The 24,835-nt window shown below is 40.0% G+C and overlaps 2 protein-coding genes across 7 annotated transcripts in view; one reads left to right on the top strand and one right to left on the bottom strand.

The window, feature by feature from the left end:
* LOC137628767 (uncharacterized) overlaps positions 1–24,835 on the bottom strand; it is an 80,266-nt gene that overhangs the window by 41,624 nt on the left and 13,807 nt on the right. For 5 of the 6 annotated variants that reach the window (XM_068359964.1, XM_068359963.1, XM_068359967.1 and 2 more), the window contains exons 2-7: positions 24,637–24,828; positions 20,489–20,621; positions 19,743–19,826; positions 17,716–17,790; positions 5,884–5,970; positions 3,576–3,653 (exon numbers count right to left, since the gene is read on the bottom strand). In XM_068359964.1, the coding sequence (XP_068216065.1) occupies positions 3,576–3,653; positions 5,884–5,970; positions 17,716–17,790; positions 19,743–19,826; positions 20,489–20,537 (373 nt within the window). In that variant the 5' untranslated portion in view covers positions 20,538–20,621; positions 24,637–24,828. The remainder of the gene's footprint in view (positions 1–3,575; positions 3,654–5,883; positions 5,971–17,715; positions 17,791–19,742; positions 19,827–20,488; positions 20,622–24,636; positions 24,829–24,835) is intronic. The other variant, XM_068359965.1, reaches the window with a different exon arrangement.
* LOC137628492 (uncharacterized) lies at positions 21,980–22,483 on the top strand. Its single transcript, XM_068359648.1, has one exon. The coding sequence runs from the start codon at positions 21,980–21,982 to the stop codon at positions 22,481–22,483; it is 504 nt and encodes a 167-aa protein (XP_068215749.1).

Below are 24,835 nucleotides of genomic sequence, written 5' to 3'. Positions count from 1 at the left end.
TAGCAAACGTAAAGCTCTCTAGGAGAGCGAGAGAGCACTAGCTTATAAAACAACGGCTTCGAAGTAGCTAGGCCTAGTGTAAGCTCTGACGTTTAGGCGAACGAGGAGCAGCAGTTACAAAAAGATCCGGACAAAGATCCTTAAAAATCAGCATGATTTATTTAAAGTCCATAGAGGGCTAAGCAGCTTTAGGCTCCTCTCCGTCTGACAGAGTCCTCAAGGGAATATCAGTAGGAGGGGGAACAGCAACTTCCTCATCTAAAGGAACCTTGTCCGATAATAGCTGAGTCTCAAGCAAGGAAGAGACCTACCGTGGTGGCAATGCTTTACAAGCAGAGTCCACACGCACTGGTGCATTAGTAACGGACCAGGACGCAACGTCATGTAACTGCTTGACAGTCTGTGAACTGTCAACAACAACAGGTGCGAGAGACCAGGACGCAACGTCATGTAACTGCTTGACAGTCTGTGAACTGTCAACAACAACAGGTGCGTGAGGACGCACAGCGTCCACTCGAGACTGCTTTGACCGCCTAGACTGAGCAGTCAAAACAACTCTAGAATGCGGAGGTTGACGCACAGCGTCAAAACAAGTCAACTCCGATTGATAGCGAACGTCCTGAACGTCAACAGGAGCATCAGCAAGTGGCCTAACGTCCAAATGTGGCTGAAAATCCACACGAGACCGCATCGAGTGTGGTTCTAAACAACCTGACTGACGTGACTTAGCTACGCCAACGTCAACAGGACGCACAAAGTAACGTTAGGTTGGCTGAAAGCCAGGATCTCGATGAGAGAAACGGCTAGGCTCAACGGACTAATCGGCAGAATAGTCTTCCATAAGGGAGGCAAGCTTATTCTGCATGTCTTGCCGTACAACCCATTTAGGATCAACGGAAAAGGTTGCGGTAAGAGACGAGGGTAACGTCTGTGACCGCAAAACCTTGCCAACAAAAAGACTCTCGGAGTCTGTGTTACGCTTTTGTTAGGCAGCGAGCAGTCTTCCGATGACTGCATAGGGTCAGAGCTGTCCTAATGGCTACAACCAGGACGCTGGACCTGTCCTGAAAGGACTGACTTTCGCTTAAGGGCCTCGAAACCTTGTTTCAGGTTTCTTATGCGAAAAGCCTTCGGATGATGAGGAGAAAAACGTCTCTCTCGCCTTATGGTAGGGGTGATCTTGGTAAGATACACCCGATACCATAGAGGGAACGTCTGTTCGCTGATCAAGGCCTCTCGAACCCATAAGTCGTACGACATTACTTCTCCCCTGGGCTTGGGAGCTTGCAAGAGGTCCCGGACTAGGCGAACGACAGGCACGAACAGACGAACCCTCGGTCGCAACACTGATAACACTTTGCGCAATATCACTTTATCACTACGATTTTCTGTTTAGCACTTATTTCACTGAAATCGAAACTTTTACTGATTTCTACCTGAAGCACGCAATTCTAACCTCATCAAAAGGTAGTAATAGCGAAATCAGCCGTATAATGCAAGCACATTAATACCAGCAAAAAACAGTAAACATATTTTAAGATAAAAAATTCAGTGGATGGGGAAGAGACTAAACACTAGTTCATTCAAAACTACGTTTTCAATCTCTCACCGTACATTGCCTGGGGACGATAATAAAAAACTAAAAACGTTTTATCCTTTCTCCCCGTACAGAGACTAGGGACGAGAGTAACTCGAGAACAACGTTACCCGCTTGAACGGAACGTTTTCTCCCCTCTCTCTCCCTCCGTCTCTATCTCTCTCTCTCTCTCTCTTGATTACGCACCTAAGAGAAGAGCCCACTTACGTTTCGTCAAAAAAACATGTTATTTGACCAAAGGAAAAAAAAAAAAAACTGAAAGGTTTTTCAATTAAAAAGTTCCTTTAAAATATAATTTAAAACATTTAAGCTTTGAAAGAAGAATGAACAAAACGTCAGAATCGATTTACTCTTTCTGCAAAGTGAAACCGTGATACTCTCTCTCTCTATCGTAACGATAGAGCGCAAACTGCGTAGCATAAATAAACTAAACGTTAGTTCATCTTTGAAACAGTACGAAGACTATTCAAAGAAAATCTTTCATAAAATATCTATTAAAAAATATTCATTTAAAAAGTTTTAAATCATTAGCTCTTTAAAAGCTATTTACGATTGAAAGGGCTCAACGTTGTTTAACTTCAGTTTCCAAGTTAGGACCGCCTACTCTCAGGAAGGTCGCATATAAACAAATCATTAAAATCTATTTTTATGTTTATTATAAATGGAAAGTTAATCGAAGAGGCCTAATAAAGGCGGTGAGATATAAAATATATAGAGGAAAATCTATAATTAATTTATAACGTGATAAGATAATTGCTAAAAGCCTAAACACACTTCCGTCTAAGGGAAGGGTCGGCCATTTAAAAGTCAAAGAAAGTCCATACTCTCTTTGTCATCAAAAAATTAAATCTATCCAAAAACTAGTTCAAGATTTAAGATGAAGATAAAACACCTGCACTGCGAAAGCTCAAACCAAAATAAAGTACTTCACCAAATATGATGGGAAAAACTCCAGGTTCTACAGCGAGTAAAAGTACGTCTTGTCGACAGAGAAGAAATTGAGTCTTTGTTTACATCGAGAGTGGTATCTGGCCGACAGTTGGCGCTGGTGGGCACACCCGCAACCTGTATAGCGATCGCTGGCGAGTTTTTATTGTATGTGTCTGTCGAGCAACAGAGTTGCAGCTATTATATATTCACCGGCTAAGTTAAATATTTAAAAATAACAATAACAACAATATACAACAGCAGCATGGATTTGTATTTCTTGATAGAAAAAAAGTTCCTGACAATTTTATTTATGAAAATAAGGGAATTATCATCCATGCCTCCAAATTACTAAATATAATACAGTAATTGCAAATGGTTTGTCTTATAAAAAGGTCTTCCAGTTACAATGAAAAACATATAAGACTGAAATAACTCCCAGTAGCATGAAGCAGATGGATTTCTAGGGTTGCTTTTAATAAAATCATTTCACCCCGCTACTACTAAACCCCTAAAAACTAAGAGAAATTAAACAAGAATTATGATTCTCCCCCTCTACTTCTTAAATGCATGTGGATTGAGATATACAACCTATTTCAGGACGGAGAAAACTAAATAGCTTTAATTATGTTGTGTTCTGTACTAAACCCTTTTACCCCCAGGCTATTTGGAAATTTCCAACCCTTAACCCCCAGGGGGTTATTTATTTCCCAGCACATTTTGCAGTATATTTTTTTTCAAATTGCTCTAACAGCCTTAATTTTTGTCGTAGACAGGTTAGGTTGGTCACATTCTCTTGGAAAATGCCTGAATTTTCTCAAAAAATTATCAAAAATATGAAAAAAAAATTTTTTATAGCATTATTTTGCAAGGAGGTACCGGTACGTCCATGGGGGTAAAGGGATGGCTTTTGTGAAACGTACCAGTACGTCCTTTGGGGGTAAAAGGGTTAAATGCATGTGGATTGAGATATACAACCTATTTCAGGACGGAGAAAACTAAATAGCTATAATTATGTTGTGTTCTGTACTTAATAGTTTAATAATCTTACCATTCACTGGTAGAGGTGTTCCAGTCTTAACATCACCAGATGCTTTGGAGACCATCACAAATGGAATAGAATCCTTACCTAAGGAAGACAAAGAATTGAAACTGTGAGCTTCAAGCAAAAAATAAATACGCAATTTATGAAAAAGCGCAAGGTAGGTAAAGATTTCACAAATACAAATTGCCATTCATTTCTTAAAGTACGAATCACACAAGTTTCCAAACGAATTGGTTAAATTAACACCTGAATGTATCATATAGAAACCATATTCATTGACAAAAACTAAATGAAACCTAACATTGACCGCAGTACCAGAGATCACGCAATAATGACAGCTTTTCTATCACTGAAAAATAGTATTAGTATAAAAACTACAAAATAGACAAAAGGGATGAACACAGCACATAAGAGAAAAATTATAATACTGTATAGGCATCCAGGAACATAATCCCAACAATGGGGAAAAGGAACATACGGCACAATAGCATGCTTGAATCCGTCTGCCGCCGAAATCCAACATATCTATAACTGCATACGTCCATGAATTTTAGTTCCCGCGTTCAGTACTAATACATACTACTCTTAGCTATGGTTTATCTGTCTTAAAACAATTTGGGATAAAAACAAGGAAACTTAGTAGAGGGTCTGTACTTAAATGTTTTTGCAGTTAAACTTCAAAAATTCAAAGTTGGAGCAAATGTTATTATGTTGACCAGGCTGACATGAGTCTTTTTATAGTTTATATATGACATATCTGTTTTTGACGTTGTTAACCCTTTTACCCCCAAAGGACGTACTGGTACGTTTCACAAAACTCATCCCTTTACCCCTATGGACGTACTGGTACGTCCTTGCAAAAAACTGCTATTTACATTTTTTTTTTTTGCATATTTTAGATAACTTTATGAGAAACTTCAGGCATTTTCCAAAAGAATGAGATCAACCTGACCTCTCTATGATGAAAATTAAGGCTGTTAGAGCAATTTAAAAAATATATATTGCAAAATGTGCTTAAAAAAAAAAATACCTGGGGGTTAAGGGTTGGAAAGTTCCAAATAGCCTGGAGGTAAAAGGGTTAATAGTTTATATTGATATATCTATTTTGATGTTGTTATTGTTTTTAGAATTATTTATTGTTAATTTGTTCTCATCATTTATTTATTTCCTTATTTCCTTTCCTCACTGGGCTATTTTTCCCTATTGGAGCCCTTGTGCTTATAGCATCTTGCTTTTCCAACTAGGGCTGTAGCTTGGCTAGTAATAATAATAATAATAATAATAATAATAATAATAATAATAATAATAATAGAACCAAAACACACTTTTAGCTTTTAATAATACTTTTGAGATGAGCAATGCCCGGTAAGCGGATTATTATTATTACTAGCCAAGCTACAACCCTAATAGGAAAAGCTAGATGCTAAGTCCAAGGGCTCCAATAGGCAAAAATAGCCCAGTGAGGAAAGGAAATAAGGAAATAAATAAATGATGAAAACAAATTAACAATAAATCATTCTAAAAACAGTAACAACGTCAAAACAGATAAGTCCTTTATAAACTATTGACAACGTCAAAAACCGATATGACATATATAAACCATAAAAGGACTCGTTTCAGCCTGGTCAACATAAAAACATTTGCTCCAACTTAGAACTTTTGAAGTTCTGCTGATTCAACTATCCGATTAGGAAGATCATTCCACAACTTGGTAACAGCTGGAATAAAACTTCTAGAATACTGTGTAGTACTGAGCCTCATGATGGAGAAGGCCTGGCTATTAGAATTAACTCCCTGCCTAGTATTACGAACAGGATAGAATTGCATGGGACACTGGAAACGCCACTTAAAAATCTAGACACCAGCCGCAACCCTTTCTGCCTGTTTACATTTCATTCCTTAACTGCAATATTACTCCATTCAGCTCCCAAATTCTTTATTTTCCCAATGAAAAACAAATCCTTCTGTCAGGTCAAATATAGTCTACCAATGGGACATAGGAGGACTAAAACTACACGACAGGTACTGTTATGTCTATTATAAGATTTAAAGAGGTGATTAAAGAAAAAAAAACTCAGATTTACACAAAGTACCAGACACTGCAAGGGTATGTGTTAACATATCCTAATTAAGACATATTTGAATACGGTGTAGCTTGCGAAAAAAGTTGTAATCATGGGAAAAAGAGGCTTACAAGAACACCACCAAAGATAACTAGGACTTACTAGTTTTAAAGAAATTAATATGAAAATTAAAGAATAAAAAAAAAAACTTTACTGTTACAAAAAATAAACAATTGCATAATCTATCTTACCACCACTCAATCCTGGTAAAGGCAATCCAGATAATACGCCAACAGTTGATTTTGTACCCATCACAAGTTGAGTCGTTTCACCAATTCCTAGAAAAACAAAAATAATAAAATCATGTTAGAGACATGTCAAAAAGAACTGACTACAGATCTACTCAAAACATATGAACCTCTACTTGTCAATCCCCTAGGCCATGAACATTACATTAAGCTAAATCATATATTGAAAAACAGAATCCTACAAGCCCTGTACCACCAATAGGGAAAATAGCCCGATGAAAAAAAGAAGTGGATCAGTAAAGATGCGAGACAAAATATGAAAAAAGGGACTGTTTCCAATTGAAAAATTGTAATATTTATCTATTTGATTGTGAGGTTACAGCCTAAACACAATGTCTTCAATACCACTGTATAATGAGCCTTATGAAAGAAAAGGCAAGATTGTTAAAACTATCTGCAATATATATAGACAAGAATGATTTTAATGCAAAGGATATTCAGAATTGTGAAAAATTTTAATGACTGATATTGCCTGAATAGGAAATAAGTAATCCAATATGCAATAAGTTTTTCCAAATAATTTAGGATGAGAAGGATGAAAGAATTAAAACATATAATCAGAATAAATGTCTCAAAAAACTTCAATCTCAATACAGTTCAGCCTAAGAAATTTTCGAGCAATTAAAGACAGACCAGATATATTTCTAAGTGTATTTTCATCACGAATAACACCTACTTAAGAGCTGTGTGTAGCTGAAGAAACTCTAACAAAGAAAAATACATGAGTAGAAATAATCTAATGTCATGACATACAACTTGAAATTAAGTACAGTAGCTCCTACTATTTGGGGGTACTAAATCTTGTACACATTTTGACTAAATTTATGTAAACTCAAATGTTATCATTTGAAGAATGTGTGTACAGTACATCTTGTCAAAGTAGTTCATTGAAATTTATTGACATCATATATAGTTACATTTAATCCAAGTTTATATTTCTAGGTGTTGCAAACTGAGAGAAATATTTGTGATTCTGGGCGGAATTGAAATGATAACTTTGTTGAATACTATAAGTAGTGCCATAAGTAAAGTGTCATGCCTCTCCTCTCCCTTTAGCATTGTTTTTGCCTTATTATGTAGATTATCTTTCAGTGTAGCTGGAAGGTAGCCATTAGACTATAATTTCGAGGTGGCAACCCTGCCTAACAGCTTGAGCAGGTAGGCTGGGGGGTACCCAGCCACCTCTATATACACTCTCACATCAGTGAGAGACGTTACTTTTTATTGCAGGCAGGACTTCTGGGGGACAGGTGATGGCGGGCCAATTTATATAAATAACATTTGTTGATGTTGGTTACCCCCAAAATTGGGGGAAGTGCCTTGGTATATGTATGTATGTATGTAACTCCAGGTTTGTATTAGAAAAATACAAATTATCTCCGAATTTGTCATTTGTTCCCATACTAACAAACTTTTAAGTTATTTATTTGGATGACTCACTCTTACGTGAGTGGAAGTCCTAGTTCTGGCATGGACATTGACCCGGTTTTACCTAGTACAGTATATGACTGTGGTCTCGGGAAAACTTTGACACATACGGGACCCATGGTGCTATACTCCAAGGGAGGGGAAGATGAAGAAAGGAAAGCCAGACATTCTCTCATTCATCCCAGTCTTGACCTGGGTAACCAAACTCCTCACTGCGCATAGTAACAACTGATCTGGGTCATTGGTTACAGAACGAAGACGGGCAATCAGAAAGGGCCCGAATCTATGGTCCAGTATCCCCCCAAAAAACTTTGAGTCTTAGCAATAAACTCAGGAACGAAGCTGACTGTCACTTCCACCCATCCCCTTGAATGGGCAATGTCATACAAGAGGCCATGTAGTTCACCGACTCTCTTTGCCGAGGCTCAAGCGGGCAGGAACGTCGTCTTCAAAGTGAGGTTTCGGTCAGTTGCATAGTGTAATGTTTGGTAGGGAGGTCCTTTTAAGGATCTGAAGACGTGAACAACAGTCCAAGGAAGCCTAATATGTGACTAAGGACAAGTGATGTCATAACTCCATATGAGTAAAGAAGCTCCAACGAAAAGGAAATATCAACGGCCATCAACCTAATTATTATTATCAATTGCTAAGCTACAACCCTAGTTAGAAAAGCAGGATGCTATAAGACCAGGGGCTCCAACAAGAAAAATAGTCCAGTCAGGAGAGGAAACAAGTTAAAAAAAATATTTTAAGGACAACAAAATTAAAATAAATATCTCCTATATAACAATAAACCCCAACAAAACAAGAGCAAGAAAAATAATATAGCATAGTGTACCCGAGCGTACCATCAAGCAGGAGAACTCTAACCCAAGACAGCGGAAGACCATGGTAGAGAGGCTATGGCACTACCCAAGACTAGAGAACAATGATTTAATTTTGAAGTGTCCTTCTCTTAGAAGAGCTACTAAAAAGTCTCTTCTACCCTTACCAAGAGGAAAGTGGCCACTGAACAATTACAGTGCAGTAACCCTTTGGGCGAAGAAATATTGTTTGGTATTGTTAGGTGAATGAGGACAAACTGTGTGTATGTGGGGGGAGAGGGAGAGCAAGGGGAAAATGAACCGTCACTAGAGAAAAGGATCCAATGTAGTACTGTCTGGCTAGTCAAAGGAGCCCATAGCTCTCTAGCAGTAGTATCTCAAAGGGTGGCTGGTGCCCTGGGCAACCTACATTTAAAAGCAAGGCTTGAGGCTGAGCGATAACCTTTCACTACCGAGACTGAAAGGAGCTTTTCCTCCTGAAGGTATACAAAGAACTCCACTATTACTGGAATAGTGGCATTAAGCGGAGAGATATTCCTTCCACGACACCAACCCCAGAATACTCCCATTTTGCCTGGTAGACTGAGGCTGAGACTTACACAAGTAGCCATACATTCTCTCCGCAACTTTTCATGAAAAGCCCTTCTGAGAGAGGAGACGCTGCTGGATAGTCGCCATGCGTGAAGTCGAAGCAAGAGAGAAGTTCGGGAGTGGTTGTTTGAGTAGATCTGGTCATGGAGGAAGCTCTCTCAGTAGATCTCCTAGAAGTGGCAGGTGGTCTGGAAACTACTCTGTATGATGCCATAGCTGAGCTACAAGGGTCACCATTAAATCTTTGGCACTAAGGTCTTATTGAGAAGTCTTCTCATCAGACAAAACGGGGGAATGGCGTACACATCGATGTTGTCCCACAGTTTAGAAACGCATCTTGCCATAGAGCCTGAAAGTCCCGGACTGGAGAACAGTACAGCGGAAGCTAGCTCTTCAGAGATGTTGCGAACAGGTCTACAGTAAGGGAACCCCACAAAGTCAGAACTTTGTTGGCTATCTGACGATTCAAAGACCATTCAGAGCCTACTATCTGAATTGCTCTTCTCAGATTGTCCACAAGCACATTCCTCTTGCTGGGAATGAAGTGAGCTGATAGGGACACCGAATGATCTTCTGACCATCTGAGGATCTTTTCTGCAAGATGGAATAGAGGCTGCGAAATGGTACCGCTCTGTTTGTTTATGTAAGCCACTACTGTGGTGTTGACGCTCATCAAGAGTGACCTGCCAGCAACTGTTGGAACTGATGAAGAGCAAGGTAAGCTGCTCTCATCTCTAGAAGATTTACAGGCTGGTACCTTTCTGACTCTGACCAAAGGCAAGGGATCGTATGGTGCAGTAGGTGAGCCCCCACCCTTCTTTTGGTACATTTGTGAAGAGCATCAAATCTGGAGGAGGAACGAGAAGATTCTGACCCTGTCGAAGGTTTTCGTCTGCCATCCACCAATTCAAATCCGTCACCTAACCCTGAGTTATGGGGACTCGGGTGTCCTGGGGATCGGAGTGTTAGTTCCACACAGACTTTAGCTGCCATTGCAGGGATCTTATCGTGAGGCAGCCGTTTGGAACAAAATGAATGAGAGAGGTCAGATGGCCTAACAGACTTGACCAACAGAAGGCCGGAAGAACTCCTTTTCTGAGGAAGGGTGCAGCCACTTCCTTCAGTCTGTATAATCTTTCGTCTGATGAGATGAGTATCTCTTGAACAGTGTCTATTATCATACCAAGGTATACCAGTCTTTGAGAAGGTTGCAGTAGTAACTTTTCGGGATTTATCAGGATCCTAGGTCCTGACAAAACTAGAGAAGCATGTCTCGGTCTGCTGGGATCAGCCAGTCATCCAGATATCTGAGAAGACAGATGCCGTTTCTCTGAGCCCAAGATGACACTAGGGTAAACACTTGGGTGAATACCTGAGGAGCTGTCGCACGACCAAAACATAGAATCTTGAACTTGTATGTCTTTTCCTCGTGTATGAAGGGAGGCAAGAGAGCGTGCTAGAAATAGGAATGAATGGCGAGCGATTGTGACGCAGTTCCGGTAGGTCCTGCTGCTTCCTCCGGTGCCTTAGATGACCGCGGAGGTAGCAGCAGTAGGGGACTCAGCAGTATGAAGCTTCATCTGTGGTGGAAATGTGGGAGGTTGGGCTGTGGCACCCTAGCAGTACCAGCTGAACTCGGCTGAGTCCCTGGTTAAGCTGGAGGAACGTAGAGAGTAGAGGTCCCCTTTTTGTTTTGTTTCTTGTTGTTGTCGGCTACCCCCCAAAATTGGGGGAAGTGCCTTTGGTATATGTATGTATGAAGCTTAGATACTTCCTTGAAGACGGATGGATTGCGATCTGGAAGTATGCATCCTCCAGATCCAGTGTGCACATGAAGTGCCTTGGATAAACGGCTTGAATGACCGTGTCTGCCGTCACCATTCTGAACGGAGTCTGTTGCACAAACTTGTTCAGAGGAGAGATCGATGACTGGTCTCCAGCCTCCAGTTGCGTTTTTCACCAGAAAAATTAGACTGTAGAAGCCTGGAGACTAGTCTGCAACCTCTTGGAGAGTGCACTTCTGCAACATGGTCTGGACTTTGGCCCTGGGGGCCAGCTCCTTTGATGATCCCTTTGCATAGAACCTTGGATACACTGGGTCCCGAGTGAGAGATTGTATGAACGGAACGCGATACCCTAGGGCGATCACTTCAACCATCCAAGGTTCTGCCACGTGATGTTGCCACCTCTGCCAGCAGCACTGTAGGCATCCTTCCACAGGTGGTATGTGAGGAGGAATGCCATTCCTAATAGGAGTGACCACCTCCCTTTTCTCCCTTCTATTCTCTGAAGGACTTGGTCCCTTTCTGGCCTTTGGATGAAAAGGGCCACTTAGACACCTTTGAAGGTCCGGTGGACCTAGAAGTTGATGGGCAAGAAGAGGAAAAGAGGAAGGCGCTTGCTGAGTCCGAAAGACTGGGAAGTTCTACCATAGGGCCTCGATGTCATGGCCCTATGGAGGAGTGAATCATTCTATGTTTTCCTCTATCACTCAGCAGCCCTCTCTATCTCTTCTGGAACGAAGAGAGAAGAACCCCCAAAGTGGAGTTTCTCAACCGAGAGACTTCCACCTTCGGCATCTGCTTATGGAATTTCCCGATGACGATATATCCTCTCGAGTATGGCATTCACCAACAAGTTGACAACATGGTGCGACAAGAACTCATGAGTTCGGGTACCTGACAAACACAGGTAAGACACCAAAGTCTTCCTGGCCGACTCCTTTGAAAGATCGTGGGAGTGGACCATGAAGCCTAAGGATCCTAGCCATAGATCAAGCCACAAAGCAGCCAGCATGGCATATTTTGCGCCTCTCTCTATGTTCAGGAGCTCAACTGCCGAGAGGAAGGCCCTCAGAGAGGAGAGAGTTTGAGTCGGGGAGACCCTTCGTTAGACACACTACTGAAGGGTCGAGGGACATGGCGGAATGAGGTTCCCCTTACCTCTCGTAATACATCTTTTGTAAAATAAAAGGAAGTGGAAGGGGCCGAGAGGAGGAACCTGCCCCCAAGGAACTAGAAGTTCCAGCTATCTGGGCAATAGGTTTTGTTTTGGCAGCTGTCACAAAGCCCGTAGACCAAGTCAAAGTGACATTGTACCTGGAAGGCTTTAGGGTCTCAAATATTTCATCGAGAACCATATCCTTACCCTCCTGGATGGTGAAACCAGGAGTAGACAGCCCATATCTCACTTGTTCAGAGCGATAGTTTGGAGTAACTGCCTTTAGAAAATTCTCGTCATCGGAATTTTAGGGGTCGTCCACCTCCAGAGTCTGGGGTAGGTGAGGGTCGTCAACTGTATCACTAGAGGGACCCGCCACAGGGCAACGTCTTTGTGCCTCAGCCATTCGAGCTTCCCTTGCCGCAGCATTCTTGGGTTTTGTCTTGGTGTCCATCGACACACAACGTACAGACGTTCCTTTGCGGTCTTAGGAGGGGGAACTCGCGACGTTTTCAAGGCACCAGACAAAGCTTTGGCAGTAGGAGCTAAAGGCTCCTCCTCTGGAGGTGGTAAGGAAACCGGACATTGATCCGGAGGCAATACCTCAATCTCTTGATGGTTGAAGGGATGGATAGCTATTTCCCTGGGCAAATCTAAGTCCCTACTCGTCCATGAGGGGATGATGTCAGCACGAGGTGGAGTTACACCTCTCTCATCCTCCTTTTCTGTCTCTTAGTTATGACCTCCTTTGCCTTCACTGGAGTAGAGGGTAAATTAGCTATATAAGAGAAGCTTGAGGACTTTCAGCATGCGAATGAATGAAAGAATGATTTTAAGTTCTCTCACATCCTGACATCGAAGGTTATTGACGCCGATATCGTTTATTATAAATAAAGATTAAAAGAATACTGTATTCAATTGAAACCAGAAAAATAAATGTTATAAAAGTTAAAGAGCATTAAGAGGACATGCTTCTAATATAAATTTAAAAATACCACTAGCATTGTATGACACATCATATCCAAGGATCTTGGCAAGGCTGAACCTGCCATCCCCACCACGAGCCTCAAACAGATATCTATTTCTTTATATGTAATAAGTGGGGCATTCAGTCAACAAGTGCCTCAGTGTCCACGGTATCCAACAGTCGTCGCAACATAGTTGGTGTTGGCCAGCCCGCAGAAACTCGTGTGTCATCTGAGTGTGACCAATGAGGAGACGACAAAGAGTAGTCTCCCATTTAGGGAGCATCCCATTATACCTCCAAGGGAATATATCACAATTTTTCTCATCTTATTTTCGGTTAAACTATGCCAATGCTTTTCCTAATTGTTAAAAATAGAATTCTTATTTGCTGGTAAAAAAAATCATTACAGAGAATGGGATACCTTCTTGGTAGCAACTCCGCTGCAGAACTCTTTGCCAGTAAATCTTATTTATTTCCATACACACCTACATGTGCTGGAACCCAGAAAAAATCGAACTGTTATACCTTTAAGGCAAATAATCAAAAGCCACTCTAAAATCTTTAAAAGTAACGGGTTACAAGAATTAAAAACCTTCTAACGCTTGAAGGTCACTTATTGAATCACTATAAATGGTAAAATTGCCCTCCTCTTTTAACGCTAGTTTCTCGATAGCAGTTAGTATGCCATATAATTCGGCAGTAAATATGGAACATCTTGGAAGAAGTGCACCTCTACAGTTAAAAGAAGTACTATATACTCCAAATACAATGCCAGCATCAGATTTAGAGCCATCGGTATACATACAAGTTGATTCCCTATGTTCTTCAACATGTTCCATATTTTTAACACCAATAAAATATTTACAAAAAGATCATACATACTGTACATATACCAAGGCACTTCCCCCAATTTTGTTGGGTAGCTGACATCAAACCAATGAAACAAACAAGGGGAGCTCTCCTCACTACGTTCCTCCTAGCCTGACAAGGGACTCAACCGAGTTTGGCTGGTACTGCTATGGTGCCACAGCCCACCCTCCCCCGTTATCCACCACAGATGAAGCTTCATAACACTGAATCCCCTACTGCTGCTACCTCCGCGGTCAACCAAGGCACCGGAGGAAGCAGCAGGGCCTATCGGAACTGTGTCACAATCACTCGCCGTTCATTCCTATTTCTACAACGCTCTCTTGCCTCTCTCACATCTATCCTCCCATCACCCAGAGCTTCCTTCACTCCATCCATCCACCAAAACCCTGGCCTTCCTCTTGTACTTCTCCCATCAACCAAACCACCTCAACACATTCATATCCACTCTAGCTGCTAACTCATTTCTTACACCCGTTCTCACCCTCACTACTTCGTTCCTAACCCTATCTACTCGAGATACACTAGCCATACTCCATAGAAACTTCATCTCAAACACATTCAATTTCTGTCTCTCCGTCACTTTCATTCCCCACAACTCCGATCCATACATCACAGTTGGTACAATCACTTTCTCATACAGAACTCTATTTACATTCATGCCCAACCCTCTAATTTCTACTACTCCCTTAACTGCCCCCAACACTTTGCATCCTTAATTCACTCTCTGACATACATCTGCTTCCACTCCACCATTTGCTGCAACAACAGACCCCAAATACTTATACTGATCCACCTCCTCAAGTAACTCTCCATTCAACATGACATTCAACCTCGCACCAACTTCCCTTCTCGTATTTCTCGTAACCTTACTCTTACCCACATTAACGGTCAAATTCCTTCTCTCACACGCCCTTCCAAATTCTGTCACTAATCAGACAAGCTTCTCTTCCGCGTCTGCAACCAGTACGGTATCATCCCCAAACAACAACTGATTTACCTCCCATTCATGGTCATTTTCGTCTACCAGTTTTAATCCTCGTCCAAGCACTCGAGCATTCACCTCTCTCACCACTCCATCAACATACAAGTTAAACAACCACGGCGACATCACACATCCCTGTCTCAGCCCCACTCACCGGAAACCAATCGCTCACTTCATTTCCTATCCTAACACATGCTTTACTACCATTGTAGAAACTTTTCACTGCTTGCAACAACCTTCCACCAACTCTATATAACCTCATCACATTCCACATTGCTTCCATATATATTTATATTATATTATATTATTTTAATGCCGTGAATATTTCCATATTCGTTATTACTGCCTGCTTAGATGAATGGGAGAAGGGATCACGGTTGGGAGGTATTTGCATTTAAAGCTATATGTGAGAGTATTGGATGAGGCCGTTGGAGAAGCAAACACGAGGGATCACCTTGTCCGCGTGTTTAAGGGCCAGGAGAGGGCGAGAGATGAACTTTGCACAGTTCCAAAGCCTGAGATATTGAAGGCTCTGGAGAAGGGTCCTTCCTAGCACCACGCTGAAGAAGGCGCAGCAGCTCCTCCTTCGAAGGGGGTCCCGAAATCCCTAAGGTCGGCCACACTTGCAAAAGACCTGAAAGGGAGAATTGCTCCTCGGCAGCTGGGGGTGAAGTTGCTCCTCTAGGGGAAGCAACCACCACCCCCCCTACCCAGGGGTTGCCAAGGAGTTAGTCAGCCAGCGCTCCTACTCAATCGTCCCTCGGAAAAGCGCAAGCAAGAAGGAACTTTTGAAAGAGGTTTTGAGGTGCGAGAATAAGAACGCGCTTTCTACAGCCAGAGTGAGAAAGATCGTGTTTCACCTTCTTCCTGCGCCGTCCAAATTTCTACCATTGGGAGGCAGGCCAATCCCTACACTCTGCACAGGGCGAACCCTGCTCAGAGTGACGCCCTCTGCATGGACACAAAGAGCGCGGATCGGTCTCCAACGAAGATATTAAAGTAACGTAGGCGGCACCCTCGCGCCCTGGACAGATTCCCATGAAGGCTATTATAGAGAGAACACGTATACCTGAATAAGAGAAAGCAAAATCAAAAAGTCCAATGAGAGTCAGGGAGAGAGAGGACACATCCGATCTCTCCCGACCAAAAGAAAGTGACGTCTCACTGCTCTGAAAGTATATACTGTATAGAGGCGGCTGGGTAACCCCCAACCTACCCGCTCAAGCAGTTAGGCAGGGTTGCTACCGCGCAATTAGTCTAACGGCTACCTTCCAGCTCCGCCGAAAGACAACCTAAATAAATAACGGAAGATTTGTTTGTATGGGAACAACTGTACATTTTATTACCTTTTATTACAATCAATTTTTGTTTGCAGATGATACTGTACTGGTTGCAGACGCTAAAGAGAAGCTTGGCCGATTAGTGACAGAATTTGGAAGTGTGTGAGAGAAGGAAGTTGAGAGTTAATGTGGGTAAGAGTAAGGTTATGAGATGTACGAGAAGGGAAGGTGGTGCAAGGTTGAATGTCATGTTGAATGGAGAGTTACTTGAGGAGGTGGATCAGTATAAGTACTTGGGGTCTGTTGTTGCAGCAAATGGTGGAGTGGAAGCAGATGTACGTCAGAGAGTGAATGAAGGTTGCAAAGTGTTGGGGGCAGTTAAGGGAGTAGTAAAAAATAGAGGGTTGGGCATGAATGTAAAGAGAGTTCTATATGAGAAAGTGATTGTACCAACTGTGATGTATGGATCGGAGTTGTGGGGAATGAAAGTGACGGAGAGACAGAAATTGAATGTGTTTGAGATGAAGTGTCTAAGGAGTATGGCTGGTGTATCTCGAGTAGATAGGGTTAGGAACGAAGTGGTGAAAGGGAGAACGGGTGTAAGAAATAGTTAGCAGCTAGAGTGGATATGAATGTGTTGAGGTGGTTTGGCCATGTTGAGAGAATGGAAAATGGCTGTCTGCTAAAGAAGGTGATGAATGCAAGAGTTGATGGGAGAAGTACGAGAGGAAGGCCAAGGTTTGGGTGGATGGATGGAGTGAAGGAAGCTCTGGGTGATAGGAGGAGAGATGTGAGCGAGGCAAGAGAGCATGCTAGAAATAGGAATGAATGGCGAGCGATTGTGACGCAGTTCCGGTAGGCCCTGCTGCTGCCTCCGATGCCTTAGATGACCGCGGAGGTAGCAGCAGTAGGGGATTCAGCATTATGAAGCTTCATCTGTGGTGGATAATGTGGGAGGGTGGGCTGTGACACCCTAGCAGTACCAGCTGAACTCAGTTGAGTTCCTTGTTAGGCTGGGAGGAACGTAGAGAGTAGAGGTCCCCTTTTTGTTTTTGTTTCTTTGTTGATGTCGGCTACCCCCCAAAATTGGGGGAAGTGCCTTGGTATATGTATATATGTATGTACAATCAATTTCAGGAGCTGTATTAATATATACTGTATCACTTTAATACCTATGAATTGTATTAAATACCTGGAATTAGACCCTAATAACGTAACATATATATGTCTATTTTGAAGTGTTAATAGTTTTCCAATGTTGCAAATTGTATCTAAGGAGTTTTATGATATATTGTATATTGTTTTGGATGGTATTCATAAATTTTGGGTCACATGGCCTTCTGGTTTTACAAATAGTTTCCCAATGTAGAAAATTGTATCTAAGGAGTTTTACAATAGATTGTATTTTGTTTTGGATTGTATTCCTAAATTTTGAGTCACGTGACCTGCTGCTTGTATTGGTAAAGCCATAGTGTTAAAGGTGAAACTGGAGTAAAACCACACATTTTCTGTATGAATTAGAAAATGAAAGGTTAGACAAAGCAAGTTCCATAATGCTGCATTCTACATGCACCAAAAAAAAAAAAAAAAACACACACACCAAGGGCTTGGAAGAGCTGTAATAGTTTGCCTAAAAAGGCTTGTAATAACTTTCCTACAACAACCTTTACATCTATTAGAACACTTTCAGAAGACTGAAATCACTATCTAAAACACCACTTTCAATCAATGCACAGCCTCTACGTTAAAAACGTTCCCAGAAGGCTGAAATCCAGTTTATAAATTTACCAATACGGTACTTCTTACAATATTTTTATGAAATAGTTCAACCAATTTTGAAAAAGATACTAATGAAGATATAAAACTATAAACAACCAGGATCATTTTTCTCACCTTTCAACGGAGGTGCCATTGAACGTATCACACCAACAGATTCTGCGCTTGAAACTGGAACCTTGGTAACTTTACCTGAGTAAAAAATACAAACACTACTTTCAGAAATCACACAAAAAAAAAAAATTTTAAGAACACTAAACAGTTTACTGGTCCTAAGCCCATGTATGAGAATTCATGATGGATATGACACCTTTGAATTTCTTGACCCTTTTACCCCCAGGCTATTTGGAAATTTCCAACCCTTAACCCCCAGGGGGTTATTTTTTTCCCAGCACATTTTGCAGTATATTTTTTTTTAAATTGCTCTAGCAGCCTTAATTTTTGTCATAGAGAGGTCAGGTTGGTCTCATTCTCTTGGAAAATGCCTGAATTTTCTAAAAAAAATTATCAAAAATATGAAAAAAAAAAAATGATCGCATTTTTTGGCAAGGACGTACCAGTACGTCCATGGGGGTAAAGGGATGGCTTTTGCGAAACGTACCAGTACGTCCTTTGGGGGTAAAAGGGTTAAGAGAATTTTAGATTGTGCTTATCAAATGTAATCCCACACATTTCTTATCTCTTTCTGAAGATATAAACTTATTTGTTGATCTACTAAACATAACTTTTATGCATAGGATATTTCATGAGTATATGTATGTAAATTACTATTTTACATCTTTTGGGTGAATCAAAATACATCCAGAAATACACAAGGGTTTTTTTCAGTTACAAAACAGTGTTATTAAGGTAGTAGCACACATTAGGATCTTTAAAATTCCCAGGTATCTATTACTTGACCTATTCGAAAACTAGGGGATAAATGAAAAAATTTTGTTTGGAATCTTTTTCAAAAATATGGAATACCCTGTAAATATAAATAAATCTTTAAATCCAATGTACCCATATTTCAGTGACTTGAAAGTGTGTATTAATATCATTAATGAAAAATAGTATCACGATCACACAGGGACTGATTAGAAAAAAAAGGACCAGACAAGAGAACAAAAAGTATGAAATTTCCTCATAATAGAAGACATCACATCTAACAAAGAAAAAGAAAAGGAATAAAAAAAACCAAAAAAGAAAGGCTAGTCTGCCAGTCAAAAGCAGGAGCAGCGGTGTTACCACTGCGGCGGCTAGAATTCGATTGAAGGTAAACAGCAGCTATCTACCGGCGGTCCCCTCCCCCCCCACTAACAGGTGGGTAATTACCTGCCCGGTCGTTAAGGACCTTGTTAAGGTTTTTCTGCCGTAATTTCCAGCTTGCGCTAGAATACCTCCTATAGTAAAGAATGAGGGTTTGCATCAAGTGTAGGAACAATGATAAATTAACTAATATAGGAATGTCAATTGTGTTAACAAATCAACTCATAGAAAGCATGAAAAAGCAGAGCAACCAATGTGTAACATCAGGGAACGGCTATTATTATTATTGCTTGCTAAGCTTACAAACCTAGTTGGAAAAGCAGGATGTTATAAACCCAAGGGCTCCAACAGAGAAAATAGAGAAAAAGAGACATGGCAAGATGTAGTTATAGACACGTGCTTGTAAATTTTAGAATATACAAAAGTACGGAAGAACAACTGTAAAAAAAGGAGAGAAGTAAAAGAGGTTAAAAGATAACAAGGGCAATGAGAAGTTGGGAAAATTGAATCAAAATTCAATCATTCCCTGATGCAGTGGTAAAACTTAAAAAAGGGATTGTAAATTTTTGCAGTTTGCCAGCATTTACAAGTAGCCTGATAATCTCCTGCTTATACTTGTGTACTATTTTTCTTTATAAAATGCAGGATACCTCATGATTAAAATTCTTACTCATGTTTCTAGGGTGGCATGTTCTGAAAAAGGTCCAAATTATATGCTGGTAGTCTCAACCCAGAAAGTCCAGAAGCAAGGCAAAATGGGGGTTAATGGATAAGCACCCATAACATAGAAATGAAGCAGACAATGAAAGAAGTATGAATTGCCTCAATGATATTCAAATCCATAGAGAATAAAATCTTAAACTGACAACTAATGACAAAAATGTTTAGCAATTTACCAATAAATGTTTTAGGGGTCGAATTGCGATCTTCACTACCAGGGGCGCTGTCATGTACTAACAGACGAATCTTTCCACCAGGACCTGCGAGATGAACAAGTGACTGATCATTTAAACGCACATGGAGAAAATAGTTATAAAGCATGATAGAAAATATAAGCCAACCAAAACATGCAGTCAGTAAAGTATCTGTAAAGATCCCAACAATGTAAATCATATGCATCTTGGTTTCAAAATATATTAACCCTTTTACCCCCAGGCTCTTTGGAAATTTCCAACCCTTAACCCCCAGCACATTTTGCAGTATATTTTTTTTAAATTGCTCTAACAGCATTAATTTTTGTCATAGAGAGGTCAGGTTGGTCTCATTCTCTTGGAAAATGCCTGAATTTTTTCAAAATAATATCAAAAATATGAAAAAAAAAATTTATAGCATTTTTTTGCAAGGACGTACCGGTACGTCCATGGCGGTAAAGGGATGGGTTTGGTGAAACGTACCAGTACGTCCTTTGGGGGTAAAAGGGTTATCATGAAATCATTTAGGGCATATACTATAAAACTTCTGGTCATAAAAAGAAAACAGTGTCTTTATTCTAAAAATAAAATAAATGGCTTCACATAATGAACAGAATACTATACATTGAACTACAAGATAGTTTATACCTGAAAATTTAAGAACATAATCACCCTTTTGCACTACTCAAATACAGTGCATAATCACTTAACAGAATTCACCTATAACTTACCAGTGGGCAAATAGCTGAAGTACGTCTTTTTGTCCAAATCTGAAGCCATATTGTTAACAGAATTCCACGTGAGGAAATGCCCAGCACAGATTCCATGCCATGAATATACATCTAGAGTTCTTTCAAACTATTTCTGAAATCAAAGAAAAAAATAAAAGAGTTTGGACTTTTCAGAATCACATGCTTTAACGCCAATAAGAAAAAATTATGATACACATAGTAAAGGGATAAAATATCTACTTACTATAATACATAGTGAACCTTTGTAATTGTGTTAAGAAATACAGTACTATAGAAGCGCAGAATGACGACATATCGATCAGTATTCAAAACATTTGCTTCAGCAAATCATAGATGAATGAACTCGGGAGTTATACTCATTTACAAAGAAAATCTACAGCATCACTATTCTGAAGAATACATTCAAAGCATAAAATTTTCCTCACATAAATTACCCCACAAGTTCAGCTAGTACTAGTTAGTCTATTAAAAGAGAACAAAATAATCCCTTTCCCAATTTGGAAAGGAAAATGCAGTATTCCAACAGCAGGATTAATAAAAAAAAACTGTATAGGATACCTTCTACACTTGAAAATAGAATATGTATTGATCCTCAGTCAAAACCAATTACAAGAGACTTCAGTGGATGCCCATAAAACTTCTATAAATCAAATCCAGAATGAAACAAGGACAAAAGAAAAATCCACAAAAAGTAATGAAAAGAATGAAGACCCGGAGATCAAAGATAAAGGGGATAGAAGAAGATATAGACCAATTAGAAATTCATTACAACTCTTCACGAAGAACTTTGATGTAAAAACTTTCCTGACAAGGATGAACGGCATTGACAAACAAAAGCAATCACGCTCATAATCGAACGTTCCTAACTGATTTACACAAGCCAATGACTTTGGGGAAAATAAATCAGTATTTGCTAAAGATCTTCTTCTGTCTTTACTTTATACATACAGAAAGTCCTCAACTTAAAAACTTGATTGGTTCCAAGAGGCTGTTTGTAAGTAGAGTTTTGTTAAATTTTGACATAAGGAAGACCTAATCTGAATCCCATGCCTATGATTTCCAACTATAAAAGTCAACAAATAGTCAGGTTTTATACGAAATAGATATCAGGTTATTACACTCTCTTTCTTCTAAATGATAGAATTATGCGTATGAAACTAGAATGGGATGGAGTAATACTAAATGTTATCACTATATGCAACTCAGACAGGTTGTACAGAGGAGGAAAAAGATAATTTTTGGAGACAGATGGATCAGGAAATGATAAACATACCAAATGAAGAACTGTTAATGATAGGAGGAGACCTAAATGGTTATGTAGGAAGAACTAGCCAGGCCCTGGAAACAATACACGGAGGATGGGCTTTGGGAGATCAGAATCAAGATGGTGAAAGGGTTTTGGACTCAACTGTAGCCTTTGATATGGCAGTAATCAACACTTTCTTCGAAAAACAACCATAGTATCTTACAATGTATAAAGGTGGTGGGCAAGAATCCCAATTTGATTATGTATTAGGTAGAAGGGTGGTCTTAAAAGAGATAAGAAACTGTAAAATATTCCCAGGAGAAGCTGTGACCCCCCAGCACAGACTCTTGACAGTAGACTGGGATAGGAAGAGAACAATAAGTAGGCAAGAAATGATTCCAAAGATAAGATGGTGGAAGCTGAAAGAACCAGAATTTAGGGATAGATTCATAAAGAGGGTTTTAGTCAAGCTTGGCACCTGGGATTATGAGGATGTGAATGAGACATGGAAACAGAACAGCAGTATTCTGAAAAGAGTTGGCAAAGGGCCAAGAGACAAAGAAACTTGGTGGTGGAATAATTATGTACAAGAGAAAATCAAAATGAAGAGAAATGCAAAGAAAAGGTATGATGAAACAAGCACTGAAGAAGATAATGAGAGAAGTAGATTAGCACAGAGAGAAGCTAAAGTGGCGGTAGCACAGTCAAAACAAAAAAGCATTGGATAATGTATATGAAGATTTGGACACAAAGGGGGGGTCAAAAGACAATTTACAAGATTGCTAAAGGGAGAAATAAAGCGACCAAAGATATTACCCACATTAAGCAGATAAAGAATGAGGATGGTGTGCTAATGTGTAGCTCAAGTGATATAAAGGGAAGGTGGAAGCAGTATTTGGAAAGATTGCTAAATGAAGAAAATCCAAGATCTATAAATGCAGATGGAAATCCAAATCTAGGAATGGTAAGAGAAGAACCTTAGATAGAGAAGAAATTAAGGTTGCCCTCAAGCAAGATGAAAAATGGAAAAGCTACAGGACCTGATGAGATCCCAGTGGAAGTCTGGAAATTCTTGGGGGAATTTGGAGTGGACATGCTGTGGGATCTGATGAAAAATATACACCGGAAAGAAAAGATACTCAGAATGTGGATGAATAGCATTTTAATACACATATTGAAAGAAAAAGGGGATGTACAAAAACGTAACGATTATAGGTCAATCAAACTCCTCCCCCAAACTATAAAGCTTTGGGAAAGGATTATAGAGTTTGGGATAAAGGAGGACACCAAGATTGAAGAAGAGCAGTTTAGATTTATGTCAGGAAGAAGCACGACAAATGCAATGTTTGCACTAAGGCAGTTGACGGAAAAATATAGAAGGCCAAAAGGAATTACATATAGTATTTATTGACTTACAGAAGGCTTATGATAAGAGTTCCAAGGCAGGAGATATGGAGATGTCTGATCGAGAGGCAAACACCAGAGCAATATGTTAGACTGATCAGAGATATGTATGAAGGAGCAATCACACAAAATAAAAACGAGTGTTGGTTTTACCGAGACGTTTGGAGTGGGGGTTGGGTTACACCAGGGGTCATCATTAAGCCCCTACTTATTTAATATAGTAATGGATGTAATTACTAAAAGAGTGAGGGAACAGTCACCATGGACTATGCTCTTTGCAGATGATATACTTCTCTGTGATGAAACCAGGGAAGGATTGGAGGGGAAGCTGGAGAGATGGAGAGAGGAATTGGAGAGCAGAGGGCTAAATATCAGCAGAACAAAACCAGAGTATATGTGTTGCAACCTGCAGAACCAATTGAAGGACATACATTTGCTGAGGGAAATAGTAAAGGCGACAAAAAAATTCAAGTACATAGGGTCATATGCGGAGGAAACCACAGACCTCCAAATGGTAGTGAACAGCAGAATTCAAGCTGGATGGAATATATTGTTAAAGTGTGTCAGGAGTGTTGTGTAATTGAAGGATAAACTTGAAGTTAAAGGTACATAAAACTGTAGTGAGACCTGCCACGACATATGGTGCAGAGACCTGGCTCAAGAAAAAGATCTTTAAGAAGAAAATGGATGTTGCAGAGATGAGAATGCGAAGATGGATGGCTGGGATCACAAGACAGGTAAGGTTAGGAATGACTTGGAAAGGGGAACAAAAAAGGTTACAGAGGTATCAAAGAAAATCCAAGAAAAGAGACTCCACTGGTTTGGGTATGTAATGAGGAGAGACCAGGAGTATGTTGGAGGTGGATGTTCCAGGTACAAGGAGGAGGGGGAGACCAAAGAGAAGGTGGATGGAGGAGAGAGATCTTACAGTGGAGGACATTGAAGACAGAAGAAATTGGAAACGGCTTTCAAGAAATAGCGAACCTGCATAGCTGGGAAAGCTTTAGTCGAAAGAGAAAACTGTCTTTCTTTATCTTGTCTTTGTTTTCAGTTGGATTTGTGTTTGTATCTCTGAATGTTTGTAAGTCGAAAGTTTGTAAGTTAAGGACCTTCTGTATGACAAAATAAACCTTAATATACGGAGTACAGTGCTGTAATTAAAAAAACATTTCTACCGCACAAATTGGTTCTTTGAATGTTGCTAGTCAGACAAAAAAATGGTAAACAATATGTCAACAAGATCACTTCTCCATAGATCTTAGGGAGTACCGTGTCATCATCATTAAGGTAAACAAAGTTGTATAAAAATAATTGAATAAAAGAAGGAAGGAAACTTAATTCATAAAGTCATTCAAGATAATACCATGCCTCTTTTGTCTAAAGGAATCATATCTATGAAGAAAATTCAATGCCACAAGCCAAAGATTGTCAAAATACAAGGTCAAATTTCCTTTTAAAAAATACAAAGATAACATACCTCAAAAAATTGATAGCATAATTTGCTTTCAGATACAATTGTAGCAGTGTAATTTATCCTAGGGCTTCTAAAATGTCTTCTAAAATTGTCTTCCAAATTAAAATTACTTGAGCAGATTTTTTAAAATTGAAGAATCTCGGATTAAAAAAATCATGCTGGCCACATCTTGACGCGAACCTTTTAAAATGTCATCTGTAAA

Source organism: Palaemon carinicauda, chromosome 36, assembly GCF_036898095.1.
Source record: "Palaemon carinicauda isolate YSFRI2023 chromosome 36, ASM3689809v2, whole genome shotgun sequence".
Classification (NCBI taxonomy): Eukaryota; Metazoa; Arthropoda; class Malacostraca; order Decapoda; family Palaemonidae; genus Palaemon; species Palaemon carinicauda.
The sequence above is the reverse complement of the archived record's forward strand: the minus strand, read 5'-3'. Positions and strand labels throughout refer to the sequence as shown.

Bases quoted from the DNA above. Each gene is read 5' to 3' on its own strand.
- LOC137628492 (XM_068359648.1), top strand. From the start codon at position 21,980: ATGTATAAAGGTGGTGGGCAAGAATCCCAATTTGATTATGTATTAGGT.